Here is an 18,826-nt window from a genome sequence, read left to right on the forward strand (position 1 = left end):
GGGGTGTAAGTCTGGATCAGAATCTACTGATGGAAGGTCTGACCATGAATAGATCTGAAAGTAAGAACCAGAATTTTAAAGTTGATCCTGAAAGAAACTGGCAGCCAGTGAAGAGTTTTAAGGATCAGAGAAATGTGAGTTCTTCTACTAGAGCGGCTCAGAATTCTGGCTGCAGAGTTTTGTATGAACTGCAGGAGAGACAGATCCTTCTTGTTTAGACCCCAAAATAAAATGTTACAATAGTCTAAACGAGACACAAACACTTATTGAGAGATTATAAAATCCAGATCATGTTGTGACATAATTTTCCTAAATTTAGAGATGTTTCTCAGTTGAAGGAAACAGTTTTTTTGCAGTGTTGCAGGATGAACACAATACTATTATACCATGTGATGCTCTTTTTTTTCGGTTTCTTTGTCACTGGTGATTGTATGTTCATAAAAAATAGAAATAAATAAAATAAAATAAAGCAAAAATATTAACCAAAATGTAGGCCAACTATAACAGTTTTTTGACTACCACAAGATCAAGGTAAAAATGTGTTTTAATATTTTTAATTTTCACTTTAATATGTGCAAAAAAATATTCTAAAATTGTTTGCTACTGAAATAAAGAAACACTGTTAATAGTTAAACGGTTCTCATCGCGGCACATCCGTCTCCACCTGCTCGGTCGCCATCCGTCATAAACCTACATATTTTGCTCGGCGATGATCTCTTTGTGGCGCATAAATCAGCTCAGCCGGTCACGTGACCTGGTTATGGCCGTGCGTGTGGACGAAAAGAGGTCATGGCTGGAGCTCAGATGGCAGACGATCCCGAGAACTTTGATGGCTCCAGTCTGGACGCTCTGGACGCACACCTCCACCATCGGTTACTACACAAAAACCACAACGACCTGCAAACGTACCACACGCTTTCTTTACGTACACGACCGAGCGGCGCTTATGTCCGTGGCCTACTTCTGATTAACCCCAGCTGGCTGAGGACACCAGGGATAGTGCCCATTCCTAAATAAACCCAGAATAAACCTTTAAACCTCTACAGCCTCCCTTTAATTCACTGACAGTAAGCTGGGACTGTTTTCCCTTTCTATCCCCAGAGATACACCGCGAAACAATACTGGCCGACATCTATTCTACTCACTTTAAACTGTTACTACTGTAGGATTGTACTCGTGGATTAGGTCTCAAAATCCTCCGATGATGGAGGAACAGAATGAAAAACAACCAAGTGAATCCTTTTCCTTCTATCCAAAAGCATCTTTTCAATTTAAGCAACAAGAAAAATAACATTTTTTTCTGTCCTGAATTCTGTCTCAAAAAATCGCAGAACTAAAGTTATTACTACATTTTGTAGATTTACACAATGATTTTAGCCAAAAACACAAGTACATTACAATATTTTAAAACTATCATGTTTTTTTTTTCATCTGCAATATACGTTTTCTTCGATCAAAATGCCAAAAACGTCAGGATCGTGTGAAAAAACAGCCAAATCTACAGAATGACCCGAAATAAACAAATTATATGTTGATGAAGCTTCGTGAAGCAGTGAATTATTATTTTAGCTCAGTAGGTTAAACTTAATTAAAAAATGATTTGAGGTTTCAATACAATGGCTGTTTAAGGCAAACTATTTAAGAGCAGAGAGTGCCATCTAGTGGCTTCTGAAAGAAAGGCAGTGTGGAAAAGAAATTCGGCGAGATCCCGGTATTTACTGAGGACAAGAGGATACTACAGAGTCAGCTTCAGATGCTTTTAAAGTTTGATTGGAACAATCACAATGTTTAATCTAAAATAGTTAGAAAATATCAAAATTATATACATATACATATATATCTAAGTTATATATATATATATATATATATATATATATATATATATATATATATATATATATCATTTTGATATTTTCTAATTTATAGAAAATGTATATATATATATATATATATATATATATATATATATATATATATATATAACTTAGATATATATGTATATATATATAATTTTGATATTTTCTAATTTCTATTTTAGATTAAACATTGTGATTGTTCCAATCAAACTTTAAAAGCAGCTGAAGCTGACTCTATAGTATCCTCTTGTATCTATATTGTGTGTATATGGTTTATATCATATCGTATCGTGAGCTGAATAAATCTTATCAAATTGTACTACGATCGGAATATATTGTATTAAATCATATCGTGAGCTGAAAATATCAAAAAGTATCGTAGCTACAGCGCTAGAAGTCATGAAGTAGTCAAAACATTTTGCTTGTCCAGAGATTGAATTTCTTTATGTTGTTAATTAAACTTAAGATTATTAAGCTTGTCTTCAAGTAAGGAGTAATACGTAATTAACCAATGTTTTGACCAATGTTTTTGGATCACATGAAAGTCACGCTAGATCAGTTAGCACAACAAGATTTTCACACATCAATAGTTTTAAATTCGTGGTCTTTCAAATTCAATATAAAGATGTTGGTATAATACCGTACAACACAGAAAGAGTAGCGAGTTACTTGATGATGCCAATGATGCGAAAATAGTTTATTTTCCAATTGTCCCACAGAGAATTACCATTTAATATAATTAAAAATCAAAGAATTGTCATTTTCAATTTTTTTTTTATTAATGGCCTTATTTTAAATCAATAATTTTAAACTATTTTGTAGATTCTGACCACACAATATTGTCCGGAAGATACATAAAAAAATAGGTTACATTGGTAGATTTACCTTAATAATTCACTACTTTAAATACGTGTTGGCTTTTATAACTAGTTGTTTTTTTTTCAAGTGGGATGAACAGTCGTCTGATTCTCTAAGAGCTCTGTATTTCCCCCGACTTACTGGCATTTTAAGTTGTAAATGTTTGGCTGGAGGGTCAGACAACAGATTGCATGTGATCCACAAAGACTTGAGACTTTGAAGGCGTATCATTTATCAGTAAGTATCCCAGACATCCAGCACATGACCGGACCAATTATTTAACATCAGGTCCTCGAAAGAATAGATCAAACGCACATTTCCTGACACACAAGCTTTTAAACACATTTTTAAACGATCAAATACTCAAATGTTCAATAGACCCTACATGAGTACATGAAAAAAAAGTAAATCTTCAAACTGTCTGGACTCGCACGTAAAAAACACTCAATGAAGAGCATTTGATTTTCAAAACACATTTGAGTGAAAGGATGAGAATTGAGAGTCCATCAGTGACCTCATCCATCTTTTGGCTGCGAGTTCAGGATCATCTCAAATGATGCGACAGATGTTCTCAATTACAGATTAACATCATTTCAGCCATGTCCTCATTTGACGAGACCCTCGGGTTGAGACCAACGAATGCAATATTTTCCAGCGAAGGAAACACAAGTAAAGACGTACAACCAGTAGAAATCTATTACTTCATTTTTATTATTATTATTATTTGTAGTAGAAGTCATTGTAATGTGAATGTGCTCAAAGAAAACTGCCAAAAATTATTTAATACTTAATTTTAGGGCTGTGTTTTGTCAAGAATCTGGCAATACGATACGTATCACGATACATGTGTGACGATACCATATGTTGCGATACTGTAGTAACAACTATACACTTATTCTGGCTTTTACAGCAAATAAATGAACAAATACTTTCTCGAATCAAAGGTGAAAGTGTTTGTAGGAAAGTGCTTCTCAAAATATGAACAACAAATGTCAACTTTATATTAAGGTAAGGTAAAACTTTATTGATCCCTCTATTAACAATCAATTGCATTAACAACCTGGAGCAACATGTAATATCCAGTATATGTCAGTGTTGAATTATTTAACTTTAAACTCTGTTTTAAAGCCAAAATGAGTCCAAACATCAGCTTTAAAAGCTGATGTTAAATATATATTTAACCTTTGAAATAACATTTTAATAAAAAATAATCATTTGATCTGATTTGACACGATTTAAAAGTAAGTTAGTAAAGCATTTAACGATGTTATGACTAAACTAAACTTGTTAAATGTATTTTTGGTCATTATTGACGTCACACAAACGAAACTCAGCCTTTGTTAAACTACTATTGAACTCTCTATTTATTGGATGAAAGCAGATTCAATGATGAAGTCAACATTTACACCAACAAGAACGTTTGTTATTGTTCACTTTCATGCGTCGACTGAAAGTTTCTCTCGTCTCTACAGAACAGCAAAGTTCACTGCTTCGTTTTGTTTTCGTCTTTCTAGTGTCTTCGATCTGCTCATATTCTTTGATGTGATGCTTCTGTGTGTATTTAATAAAGTTAGTGCTGTTGAATCTTGTAGCGTGACTTCTCCTCCTCCACACCTCCGCTCACATCTTCACTGCAGCAGAGCCGCTGCTCTGCTGTTAGCTCTGATGTTAGCTCCGCTGCTAACAGCTGCTTCAGTGGCGCAAAAAAAAAAAAAATTTTTAAATAATGATACATTGCTATTGAATATCGATACAGTATCATGAATAAAAACATTGCGATATATTGTTATATGGATGTTTTCTTACACTCCTATTATGCATGTTTTAAAAAGATCCTTAATTAAGTTGTCGTGAGGTATCCTCTCGAGGCAAAGACACGAAAATTGACGCCTGTTACACTTTCAATATGGATAAAAGCTCCCGCATTATATAAGACACTACTCTGACAAGGTCTATTCCTAAAAACGCCGGCAGCCAATTGCATTCCACGGCTTCCATTATGACTCCCTCCTGATAATAACTTCCATTAAAAAGCTTAATTCCAACACTGGTCATGTGCCACCGATCCACAGGAATCTGGTATCTGCAGGATATACTTTGCTGGATTATAATGGATCCGTCACGGCGATGAACTGGTCGCCGTCATGTTTGCAGCATGAAAGAAAGGATCACTTAAATCGAGAACGTGCCGCATAATTGGATTTCAAAAGATTTGAGGGATCAGTGAGAATATTACACTGGCTTGTCTGTTTCCTCACAATGAATGTAGCCCAGAATATATTTTATTAGCAAATCCCACAAAAAAATATATAGTTTTGCGGTGACGGTGGCGACACAAAAGGGGAGTTTAGTCATGTGGTGTGTGAGTTCATCTGGATTATCTGGCTCCTCATGGAGAAATGGCTCATACGGTTCCATGACAACAGCTTGTGCAGCTTTACATGCAGAAAACAACATATGAAACATGTGAACACACTCGCTGACCAGGCTACACACTAGCTTAGCATGTTATCAGTACTTCTTATCTGGACTCATGTGTCAAATCAGAGCACAAAAACGTTTTTAATAACAAGAAATATATGTTTATTTTCATTTCTTTACCTTCTTAAGGACATTTGAGTATTTCTGAGAATTACCTGTTTATCCTGTGAACGTTGTGTTTGTGATTAAAAGCTCCTGTATCCGGGAAAAACTCAAGTTGTAAGTGCCTCTTATCCACTTAAAAGCTCTCTGGAGTTTTGTTTTTTTCTCGATACAAAAAAAGCTTTTGGTATTAAAGCAAACAAAAGTAAATAAATGTTGTCTGATGTAAAAAGGCATGAGTTGTGACAAAATCCCCTCGATACGTTGTTTTACTTGTACATTTCTTTTGAACTTTTTAGTCATTAAAAGAAAAAGAAAGAAAATATGACAACTTTTTTGATTCACACAAACATTCATACTCATAGTGTGGAATCAAAGGATGATTTTTGCATGAACACAATCTGAATTTTACAACTTGTTTGCATCCATTTTGTTTGAATTGTGTTACTAATTTGGGATTACGGGTTTTATTCTGTACATTTAAAACATTTTCAAGTATCAGTATCTTAAACATAACGTATAATTATGTACAGTGTGACAAACTCTGTTGAACAAGGGCTCAAAACTGTCTTTAACAGGAACTAATTCCTCAAATTCCTTTCTTTCAACTTGATTTTGTATCATTATTGGAAGCTTTTATACAATATTTGATGTTGATAATCCATGGTTCTTACATTTTAAATTCAATTCAAGACTTTTTCTACTTGAAATTAACAATCAACCGAAATTTAAAATATAAATAAATAAATAAAACTCAATTAAATGCATAGGATTAGGGTGTATTATGTTATTTTTTTTTACATCAAATAAAATTAGAATTCAATGCTAAAAGTACATGTGCCAATAACTGTTTTGTTAGTTTGCTATTGTGATTGTATTTATTTTCCAATCATTATATTAATATTGCATTTGTATACATGGTCTGTAAATGTTTTTTTTTTAAATAATGAAATGACATTTGAAACGTACATATATGGTCATAGTTGTTAGAATTTTGAAATGTTCATTCAAGACTTTTTTTTAGGTCTTTATATTTAAATAAGACTTTTTTAGGATCTACAGGAACCTTGTAATTTCCCTTCCTTAGCTTAGCTTAATCTTTATCTTATCAATACGAACATTTATCTACTCTTATCTTACGTTCACATTATATAACTTTACAAGGCCATATTTGGCCCCCGGGCCCCTGATGTACAGGAAAGAAAATAAGAATTCTGGGAAAGTCTCTTCACTGAAGACGCCTACTCGTGCACAGACAGACACTGCAGTGCTGCTGTTGTGTAACCGTGGTGAATTATTTTTTACTACACAAAGAGTTGATCAGATTGTCACAGTCGGCAGAGAGGAGCGGGAAAGAGTGCCAGACTGATCAGATGGGATTTGAGTCGCCTTGAAGACTCCCTGCAAGGCCCATCTTTTCAAAGAACTCTTGCGAACACTGGCTCATTGTTATGGCTCATTCCACGATTGGATCACTTCAGGCTGCGGAAATTAAAGACAACTATTTGCATGTACACAACAATTGTTGTAAAACTTTGTAATTATTTTAAATGAAGGTTGTCGTCCAAATGTTACCTCGATTTTTATCCTAAATTTTTGCAGATTTTATAGCAAAAAAAATGTTGTCTCTAATGATTTAAAACTCTATTAATTGTTTTAACTTTGCCAAGATGACACAACTAACCATCAACTTACTTTCCAAGCGTTGGAGACGACTTTTTTTATTCATGTCTGTCATGGTTAAAAATCTTCATTTTTCAAGCTCCAAGATGGGAAAACAGGCCCAAAAACACATTTTTCCTAGTTTTCTAAACAAATGCACATGCTGACTTTGCCGATGGGGCTTGAGAACAACAGTTAGCAATGATGCTGTAACACTTTTATAACAGTAGGGGGAGCCAGAAACAAATGCTTAATTTTACGTGGTGCAGCTTTTTCATGACAATTTAGAAATCCATTAAACTTAGACGGAATCGAGGTCTCAGTAACTTCAAATAGCGTTTTTTTTTTATGTACTTTTTTTATTTTACTTTAAATTGAAACATGATTCTCAGATTATTTTGAGACACAAGTGCAAAGTTGTTCAAGCAGGTTGGACGCGGTTAACTCTAGGAAAGTCGCCAGAAGAATTTGATACACAAACATTTGTTGTAATTATTTGTTTTGTATTGGCAAAGTGGTAAATATACAATATATCGTGATACTGTTGTAAGAAGGATATATGTGTAGTATTGTAAAGTACTTGACTCTGGTGTTGTAGTATTTACAGACCACATGACTCTTGACGAAGTCGTAACTGCTTTCATCTGTTTTGAAACCAAAATATGTCCAAACATCAGCTTTAAAACATGCTGAGTCCACTGTATCCTCTCGTCCTCAGTCATCACCAGTACTTCACGTGATTTGATTTGATGAACGTAATGACTGCTGTCATCTAGCGGCCGGAAGTTAATCTCAACACAAAACAAACTTAATGAATATTTGAATGTTAATTGTAAATTAAGAAATTTCCCAAAAAATATTGTATAGCGGCAGTAATATAAACCATTAGAGAAAAAAGAAAATTTGAACGCAAATAAAATAAAGAAATCAATTGACTGTTGTTGAATATCGATACGGATAAGAAAAAAAAAAAATAAAGCTGCGAAGATTGACGTATCACACTTAGAGCACCTAAAATCAAAATGTATCAAAGAGAAATCAGAAAGAAAAGTAGGTCATAACATATAGTTCTGTAACATTTATGTGCCCGATTTATTTACACACCTAAAAATAACTTCATGATCACTCGGTCTGATAACATCTTCAGACAGCCGAGCACAGATGGACAATGTCTGCTCAACTCATTAACAAAATATATGAAGCCCATTCTCTAGTTATCAGATTACATTCTCGTCGTATACGAAGCCAGCTGAGAGTCAAACAAAGCACAGCGAAGGGTTAAACAAAGCCACGAACACCAGTTAGCAATAATTGCCCTCGTCTGATTTAATTGGGAGTTTCAACTTGTGAAAGTGATTCAAATGTTCTTTGTTGAGAGCGACGAACGCTGTAAAGTGGCGAGAGTTCTGTTCAGTAATTCTTAATGGCTTTCAGCCTCAGCTGTAATCATTTATGACACATTCTTCCTCCTAAAAGACCTCACACATGTTCCCCCAACCACGCCTCACTTGTCGAGACGGCTCGACAAATCCGTGCCACAAACTCCATCTTTTAAGAGATACTTCGCTCGCTTTCTACTCGCACTCATGTCGACTGAGGGTTGAGATTATTTTAGAGTAATCTGTTCCTTGTTTTTTAGAGTTATAGACTAAAATGTTTGTTCATTTTAATGTTGCGACTGGAGATCAGTCGTCTTCGTCTTAATTTTCGTCCAAAAAGACACTTAAAAACATCCCAAAAACAGCCAAATACATCTATACTGCTCGTCTGTAACATCGATCTTGTATTGAAGCATCGACATTAGGAATTCTTCCGCAAAAATTGTAAAAAGTCTATACTTTAAGCTTGTTTTTAGCAGGCGCTGCTAGGCTAGATGCTAGGGCAACATCCTAGACTGACAGGAAGTACTACCGTGTAGATAGCAGGCTGGAAGCACTCACAATATTTACCCAGTGTTCTTCCTGTGAGTGTAGTATGTTGGCCTAGCATCTATGCTAGCTGCTGGAGGTATTTGGATGTTTTTTATGTTTTTAAGTTTCTTTTTGGACCAAGATAAAGACGTGTGTGTTGGCCTAGCATCTAGGCTAGCTGCTAGCCTAGCATTAAAGCAAAGACCTTTTACATTTTTAAAGCAATGACTTTTTACATTTTTAAAGTATAGAATTTTTACATTTTTAAAGTATAGACTTTTTACATTTCTAAAGTATAGGCTTTTTACATTTTTTGCGGAAGTATTCCTCATATCGATGCTTCAATACAAGATCGACGTTACAGACGAGTACCATGGTGGTATTTGGATGATTATTTCAATGTTTTTTGGATGTTTTTAAGCAACTAAAAACAAGCCTAATATATTGACTTTTTAAAACGTTTTTCGGTGACAATTTCTCATGTCGAGGCTTCAGTACCAGAGGGATGTTACAGACGAGCCAGTGGAGGTATTTGAAGTGTCTTTTTGGACCAAGAACAACAACTTAATTAACATAAACATTTCTAACTCTATACTCACATGAAAACAATCCTAACTCTTAGTCGACATGACGTCGAGGGGAAACAAGTGAAATTAAAATGTTTGGGTCAACTAACTAACACTTCAAGGTTAACGTCGTCTATTTTGTGTCCATCATTTATCGCATGCAACATAAGCGTCGCAAGTGGAGTGAATCAGTGCATGTCTCCGTCGGCGCGACGGTGTATTATATATGATGCGGTGCGAATCGGAAGTCAGGAACCGAGCAGCCGTTCCATGTCAGACGTGTCTCGTGAAGCGGCAGCAGCTCTCGGATCCACACTTTGTGGAAAGTTGGGCTTCGAACGCAGGTGTTAACGTCAGTTTTTTACACTCGTGTACGTGTGAACACGGTTAATATACACATGTATAGAAGCCCCGGATGCACGCACAGTCGGACCAGTCGGGTCGCAGGATTCTACTTAGAGCGTGTGCCGGTGTGTGTGTGTGTGTGTGTGTGTGTGTGTGTGTGTGTGTGTGTGTGTGTGTGTGTGTGTGTGTGTGTGCACAAGTTTATGCAACGAGAACAGCTGCGATGAAGAGCCTGTCGTAGGCGTGAGGTAATTAGTGCAGAAGATGATTGTATTATTTGGACGGACGACCAGCGCCGGGGTTCAAAGTGAAGGGAGGCAGGTGAGCTTGTACGGCCTGCAGCTGCATGTTAAACAACTCAAATGGAATCACAGAAGCCCCCGCCAGCGCAGAGACGAGTGGAGGGAGAAGGTGAGAAGAAGCGTCAACAAGAAGCTTCGGGAGGCTAAACTAACACAGAGATTTTAAAAGTGTCAGGACGCAGGAGGGAAGTCTAAATATGGATATTTCAGTCAGCTATGGCAAAGACGGGGGATTCTAACTTCTAATGTCGAAACTACACTAACAAAGGTGTGTTCAGATGCAACGGAGAGAGAATGTTTTTTAAGTTTTTTGCTCAAATATGTAACTTTTGGAAACTGCAATTCAATCTAATTGAATCATAAATGACTCTCTTCACTATAGGATGAGAACAATTCCAACGTTTCACACCCCTTTAAAAGCAAAACTAAAGCTTTATATTACAAATATCTATCCTTTTATTAATTATTTTTGTGTTAATGATGGCTATATTGATTCAATAGCATATCATATGTTATATTTACTAACAACATGTTTTTGAAAAACAACATTCATGGATTTACAAGTGGTCTTAAGATGCCTTTTGTGTATATATTTTAATAAATAAACATTAAGTTATCGCATTATTTGTACAGTAACCTTCATTTATTTCATGTTAATTTCAGTTGGTTTATTTAATAGATAAATAAAAGCATTAAAAGATCAATATTCAGGTGCAAAAAAGCATTTATTGTCTTTCTTTTTGTTTCATTATTTATTGTATTATATATATATATATATATATATATATATATATATAAATATATATAGTTTCTAACTTTCAAACTTTTTAAGAACTAAGAAAGGGTCCCTTTAAAACATTGGTTTCTGATGTTGTAAACTCGTTCTTCGGTCAGTGTTTTAATGTTTAGTTCTTCCTAAAAATTAAAAAAGATTCCTGGTATGTCTTGAACGCACTCTTTATTCGAGACTTATCCACAAGTTTTAAATTCGTCAGGAGACTCTGACCTTGAGGTGTGTTCAGGGTGTTGATCAACGTTCAGAAGCCTTCTTTTGATTTTAACTTTTTTTTTTCAATTACGTTATATTTCCCCCCCATTATGTTTTGGAAAATATATGCCCATGAAGTACAACCAAAGTACGATTAAACTAAACCCAAGCTTCACAGTTGGTTTTCTTAAAATCTCCACTAGTTTAAACAGTGCTGGACTTTCTAGTGAGAATGCAAGTGAGCTTTTTTTTATTATTTTTTTATCGCAGTTAAAAACGTGTACAAAAACATCAACGTCTGCCAAATCTTTCATGGAGTTCCCTTGCTTTTCTAGCAATCCTTCCAGCTCTCTGGTATTTTTCCAGACTCTGTGTTGACCTGCAGTGTTTCAGTTAATTAACTTTCCTGAATTCAATCCACTGAAGAAGATATTGGCACCTGAAGAACGTCTGATAGCCTTTATCTCCTCCGCTCAATTAATTTTTATCGCAAATGCAGGTTTTTTAGTTTTTAATTTACTCTGGAAATTCTTCTTCAGTTATTATGAAAATGTGGAAAAATATATATTATAAATGTTTTGTTTTTGTACGATCATTTTATCTTGCTCTGGATTGCTTAGAGATATTTATTTTATTTTATCGCAGTGTCAAACTCAATCACACATGGGGCCAAACAACTTTTACCTATTAAAGTTAAATTATATACATATTTTTATAAACTTTCTTCACAGAAAGAATGCGTCAGATTGTGATGTTCCCTTCAATGATTAGAGTATTACTTTTTCCTGCTGTCATCCGTGTTTGTTTTCCTTCAGCAAAAACTTCCCATAAATTCCTTTTCTTCAAACTACTTTAGTTGAAAGCCTCTGTACAATAGTTGACATCCATAATATATGTTCCATGTCTTAAACACTGACATCTTTATAGGTCAACAACATTTATCTACTTTACCTTCTACTGTCAAAAAGTGAAAAATGAAGAAAAGATTTTGGGAAATTCTATTTGGTTTCTTTTAAGGGGTAAAGAGTTTGAACATACATGTGTTGACGGAGACATAAATTCCCTTCACGCTGTATCTGACGACACCTTTTCTACCAAAAATCTATTAGCAATTGTTTTTTGTACCTGTTTTGACTGTTAGTTGAGATTCAAATAAACCATGTCCAGGTATTGCAAACAAGTGTTGTGAGAAAACAGGGTTAGTCAGTGTTTGTTTGACTCAAAGCCACAGATTAAAAACAAGAAGAAGCGACATGTATGGTACCTGCTCCGGCTGGTTAGCGTTGGACAGCGGGATCACCATCCATATGATGTTGAGGTTGGTGAGCGCCGCGCTGGTGGTGAAGGAACAAGGGAGGGTGGCGGCCTGTCCTCGAGCCACTTGGATGCTGCTCTGGGACACCGTCACATCCAGACCCTGTACACACACTGCAAGAGAAAGAAAGACGTAAGTTCGTTGCCACTTTTATTTCACCGGGAGATTTTCTCTCCATCTTAAAAAGCCGAGGACAGAGATGCACGGAACAGTGTTTTTAACTTGTGTTTGTCGAGTTCCACTCTTGTATTTCTAGTTGTTTACTTTTTGATCAACCATGATGTGAACTTCTGAGTTTCTTGGCCAGGTCGCCTTTATCTAAGTAAGTAAGGAATGAATTATTTGTAAAACTCTTTCTCTGACCAGGTTCACAAAGCGCTTTAACAATCAAAAACAATACACAGTTAAAATAAATCATCAAGCCAAAATAGAGACAAACACAACAGAATAAGCACAAATAAGAATGTCTTAAGATGTGTCTTGAAGGAGTCAGTAGTCTCACTGATGGAAGGTCTGACCATGAATAGATCTGAAAGTAAGAACCAGAATTTTAAAGTTGATCCTGAAAGAAACTGGAAGCCAGTGAAGAGTTTTAAGGATCGGAGAAATGTGAGTTCTTCTACTAGAGCGGCTCAGAATTCTCGCTTTATTATGAAAGGTATCTTGATCTCAATGGGTCTTCCATCTTGTTAAATAAAGATGAAATAAATAATAATAATAATAATACTAAATATATATTATGAACCGCAATGACAAAAGAAAACAGTAGTAGTAAAATAAATATACAAACAAATGTCAAATTAATCGCTATTAATTAATGACAGAATAATAAGTCCTTTATACAGAATTTATCTTATTTAGCATTTTTCTTGTGTTCATCTTCTTGTTCTTTCGTGGTCACGGTATTATTAAAATTGGTCTGGTGAACATATAAAATTGTATAATGTTTTTTAATGTTTTACATTACTCTTTATAGACAACAACCTTTATTTTTATGTTCGAATTATTGAGACAAACGAACAACAAACTTTAAGTATGTTAAAAAATACCAATACCAAATACCAAACAATACCAATACCAATACCAAACAATTTCCCAAAGGAGACCTCCTGAGGGATCAATAAAGTTTTTTACCTTAAACAGAATTGCTTTTTTATAACATCATATTTGATCCGCCACAATAATGTATTTAAATAGAAAGTTCTGGGTTTTCTTTGCATTTTTTGGGTTGGATCAAAAGTGTGATTAATAATGAATTGAAGTAAATAATAATAATAATTGATTTAATAAATGAATTACATATCACAATTATTGGTCACTATGTTTTAAATAATGTTAGTATAAAGTGAATTTAAAATATTTTTGCTTCAGACCAGTGTGTTCAATGTCAACAAGCAAATGGATGATGTTAAACCTGAAGCTGACACCGTTTCTTAAGTTCTTCAGCTGCAGCTGATGCCAAACAAACATAAGCCAGGATAATAATGGTGCTTTTGGATGAGATTTGCTCTTTTGTTGTGCTGCCGCAGAATACCAAACAAGGCCTGATGGCTTTTGACCCGCGCGATAAAAGCAGTTTCCCGTCAGACTCTGGGGAATACATGGAGCGGCTTCCACATCTGGACTCAGCTGTCAGCCGTAACACGTTCACGGAGACAAACATGCACACGCAGCAGCCTATTTCTAGACCGGCTAAAGAAATTATGTGGTAAATTACATTAGATCTGCCTCATAATACGTGGATCCATGTTGAATACGCCCACTGGTCAGTAATCTTATCCCACTGTGGTGAAGCCAATGATGACAGTGATGTTATTACGGATAATTGATCATGTCCTGTGAACCCACTTTGTTGGGAAGGATTTAAAATGATGAGCGGTTAAAATGGGGGATGAGAGAGCAAAGCTCGAACCACAAATGCATCCGATAGAAGTAGATATACTTTTATCAAATCATACGGCATTGTCGGTTCTAACATCTGTAGCACCAATGTCTGCTGTCCTTTCTGTTCCCAACTTCCTCAATATTGACTCAGAACCCATCAAAGTTTTTTTCTTGTTTAATTTAAGAGAAATAAAGAAACCGTTTAAGACAGAACATTGTCAATTTCTTCCCCTGTGTACTATCTCAGGGCCAAAGTGACCCAATGGCCCGCGAAAAATGTGTTTGTGGTATCCACTGTGAAGCTGTCGGGTCACCTTGACCCAGAGACAATACAAAAGATACCATAAACACATTTGTTTTCGGGACTTCGGGTCATCTTGACTCAGAGACAACACAAGGGATACCACTAACGCATTTTTTTCGGGACTACGGGTCACCTTGACCCAGAGACAACACAAAAGATACCACAAACAAATTAGTTTTTCAGGACTTCGGGTCACCTTGACCCAGAGATAACACAAGGTTTAACTTTTTCTACTTATCTCAATTGACCAAATTCATTAAGAAAAAGTAAATATATATATTTTACCATATTTAATCTACACACATGCATTTAAGTACCACGAGGTCAATGGCCAATATCACAAATGGATATTCTTATGTGTACTTTATATTGTTATTAATTTATTTTTTATTAATTTCATCATCCTTTTGATCCGATTGATGTTGGTTTCGGTGTGGTAACCGGAACCTGAATTGTATCAATCAAAAAAGTTCTATGAATCTATTTATCTATTGAATTTATCGGATTTAAATGCATAAAAGGTTTGGATTTCCAATATAATTTTGACATTTCATCAACTACTCTTTCTTAACATATACATATATATTCAGAATCACAGCCAAGAAATACATATCCATATGACGGTCGTGAACTGCGTGTACTTTTCTCCGTCATACACGTCCAAAAAGACAAACATAAAAACACCCCAAAAAAACAAGAGAAATTGTTCCAAAAATAAAGAAATAAAGAAAGAAATAAAATAAAATAAACACTTCGGCTAAATCTTGCTCCCAATGTCTACTGTCTACACTCCCTCTGTGTAGCATGTTAGCCTTTTAGCTTCTGCTACAAACAACCTTAAAATAAAAATTGGTTGACTTTATTTTACGTAACAATTTCTCTTGTTGAGGCTGAACTTCAAGATGAAGGTTATAGACGAGCAGTATTGGAGGTTTTTGGAAGTTTCTAAATGGGTCTTTTTGGACGAGAAGGACCAGGAAAAGTGGGCACAGTTTGTTACGTGAACATACATTTCTCACTGTAGCTTCAAAAAGACACGTATCACTCTGAAAATTCTTCCACTCCCTACTCTAAATTCAAGTACAAACTGAGTGAACTATCTTTAAGCCTCTTATTCTTTCTCCCGTCTTTCTTTTGGCTTAACGTCCCCTTCAATAACCCGTGATATATAACATCGTCCCTTAGGGAGATGAATGGCACAACACTGACCTCGTGGAATGAGTTTATTGGAGACACATTGTACTTCTTTGGTTGAGAAATGACTGAAGAAAAACTATCAAATCAAATTGAAGTCCTAGAAAAAAAAGAAAAAGATGCATCACAAGATTTAAGTTTCCTCCTAGGACACCGTTTTACAGGCTCACAACAGCTGGAGGGGCTCGTTCCAAAACGCAGGATTAGGAAACCTCTTCATCATGTAAGCTCTCGGAGTCAAAGAAGTAGTCACACCCACGCAGACACACAAATTACAAACACCCTGGCACAGATGAGCTCAGAAACACATCGTCGCAGAATACTTGCAAATACACAGCCTTTCTTTCGACTCCTCTGTTCTGTATTTGGCGTCTGACATGTACGGCGTCTCTGCGGGGAATCGTTTGAGACAAACTCTGTCAACCCACCAACATCTTCACAGGGTTGCTGGTGGTTGCCTCACTCTTGCACCAACCAAACACTGGACCGTTTCTTGAAAAGACCACTGGACACCAGCCTCGCCCCAAAACTCAGGGAAAAAAACTCATAAACGTCAAAATATCTCGTCTTTGTTTCTTTCCTTCTACGACTGAGATTTGTTCGTGGCTGACGCGCCTCTTAAGTCTTCTCGCCATCGGGAGCCTGTTAAGAAACATCGTTGAGAAATGAAAGAAGGTATCAGTGACTTCTCACTTCAACAGTCAACAAACACACTTTTGCACTCGTTCCCTGCCACCAGGCCCCCCGAGCAAACCCCGAGGCAGTCGGTTCAAGACCGGCCTGAGTGAGCGGTCGCTGACAGTCCCTGCAGGAAGTTGAACTAAGAACAGATTCGACCAATAAGTGTCAAAAAAAAATCTATGAAACTTGACTGTACTTTGACTCTTGGTAGCAGCTCAACCCCCTGACAGAAGATGAATCTTGATTTCATCATATAAATTCTTTTTTTATATACTTGAAGTACAGTGGTTATTGTTTTTATTTTAAAATAAGTAATATAATATATAGTGTTGCTACTATGAAAGAATAACAAGTTAACATGTAAAAAGTATCTACAATATTGATAAAAAATAGAGAACATTTTAAACAAAATGTATACAATAATTAATAGAACATGAACACAGGATAATTGTTAATATTATATAAAGAAAATAAAATGTATAAAATCTATAATACATTATTAATATAAAATGAACACAGTATTATTGTTAAAAAAATTTTAAAAACAAATGGTGAAAAAAAACAAAAAAACAATTAAACATGTTTAATATAACATATCTTGATATAATATTAAGGGAAACAACACTTTGAAAAAAGAAATTTGAACCAAATACCAAATTAAGAAATTATGAAATTGAGGAAAATAAACTTTGGAAAAAGTGAAACAAAAAAACTGTTATATTAGAACATAAAAAATGTGGTTAATACATGAATTTATGTTAATTAAATACATTAATTTATATTATTACAATTAAATGTGGTAAAAAAAAAAATCTTAAAATGAAAGTAAAACAAAAAATTTAACTAATACTACAAACTGGGAAATATATATAAATATATAAATAACTTTTATATATAACCCTGACTCCTTGGCAATGAATTCCATATTTTTTTCCTTTTTACTCCTGGCAGTGACTTCATTTACTTTGTTTTATCTATTTTTGTTTAATTATATTTTGATTATTATTTTCCAGCTTCATTGCATGCTTTATATTCAATGTATATTTTAGAGCACCATGTAATGAAAATTAACTAAATTAATATATAACTTAATCAAATGCATAAATCTGATCCGTCTCTGCGTTCCTCGGTTGCGTTTTCTCCACTTCCTCTCACTCGCCGTCATATTTAATTGTCCACAGCTGAGATGACTAAACACATACGCATATTTACGAGGGTTTCCTTCCATCAATATTCCCCATGAAGGCTGCTAACAGGAGAACTCACACCTGACCGTGCAAACACACAAAAAAAACCCTCCTTGGCAGAGGTTACGATGAAAAGCACACATTTGCCGATCTCTATCGGTGGATATGTAAATGCTGGTAACTGTGATTTATCACCTCCTGTCACGTTCTACCTCTTTCCTGGGTTAGTCTTAAATATAGATAATTTATGGGAAGAGGGTGTGAGTGTGTGTGTGTGTGTGTGTGTGTGTGTGTGTGTGTGTGTGTGGGAGGAGGGGGGGGTCATGTTACATACGTGTACGTGTGATTAATCTGGAGAGGGAGGAAGGAAACATGATGGTTACACGGAGGTCAGCAATCACTTGATGCAGGTAGATCTGGTCGTGGTTGGAAGAATTCTGGGATGTCACTCACAGGAGCACTTAAGTGTTGAAAGCTTACATCACCTTATTCATACCATGATTTTTAAATGAAGTTTAGTATCGTGTTAATATACGTTATAAGCTTCCTGCTAATATGTCTTTTGTATTTTATTTATTCTTGGGTTTTTAAACCTTAAAAGCAGACTGGACGTCTGTTAGCAAAATAGCTCAAAAAGTTCTGGACGTATTTTTCTTAAATTCTCATGGAAATGTTGAAAATGTTCAGGGTGGTTTTATCTGGTTCCATCCTTGTTTTGAAGGATGTTTCAGTCAAGTTAATGTCTTCTATTTCTACCCTGATCTTTCCAAAACAAATTGCTTCGTTTTTTTTTCATATGACATTGTTTTAGGGTTGCTAGCTAGGATTACTAGTGCCTTGCCATCTCAGGAATGCAACAGAGAAGGAGTCCCTGGTGGTCTACTGTAGTGGCGACTGTTTGAAGCTTCATCTACCAGAGATTAGTGTAAGAAGTTTCATTAGAAAAGTATATTAATCTTTAGAGCCTATAGTCCACCAAGTCTGAGGAAGGAATTCCCTTGTTTATGATTTTTTTTTTTCATCTTTTGGAGCGATAAGAAGCCAAAAATGTTGATATCCATGTATATTGGAAGCTGAGCTCAACTTGTTTTCGCCAAAAAGTCTATTATTGAAGGTCCTTTGTCGATGGAAGTGATCCACTAGATAATCTTCCACTAGAAGTCTAACACCCAAGTTAAATATTTGATGCCA

The 18,826-nt window shown here is 35.4% G+C and overlaps 1 protein-coding gene across 2 annotated transcripts in view; it reads right to left on the minus strand.

Moving 5' to 3' along the window:
• The window catches only part of igsf11 (immunoglobulin superfamily member 11), a 135,464-nt gene that overhangs the window by 11,576 nt on the left and 105,062 nt on the right, over nucleotides 1-18,826 (minus strand). For both annotated transcript variants that reach the window (XM_087796205.1, XM_087796207.1), the window contains one exon: nucleotides 12,335-12,498. In XM_087796205.1, coding sequence (XP_087652331.1) covers nucleotides 12,335-12,498 — 164 coding nt within the window. The remainder of the gene's footprint in view (nucleotides 1-12,334; nucleotides 12,499-18,826) is intronic.

This window comes from Callionymus lyra, chromosome 7, assembly GCF_982586985.1.
Source record: "Callionymus lyra chromosome 7, fCalLyr1.hap1.1, whole genome shotgun sequence".
NCBI classification, from domain to species: Eukaryota; Metazoa; Chordata; class Actinopteri; order Syngnathiformes; family Callionymidae; genus Callionymus; species Callionymus lyra.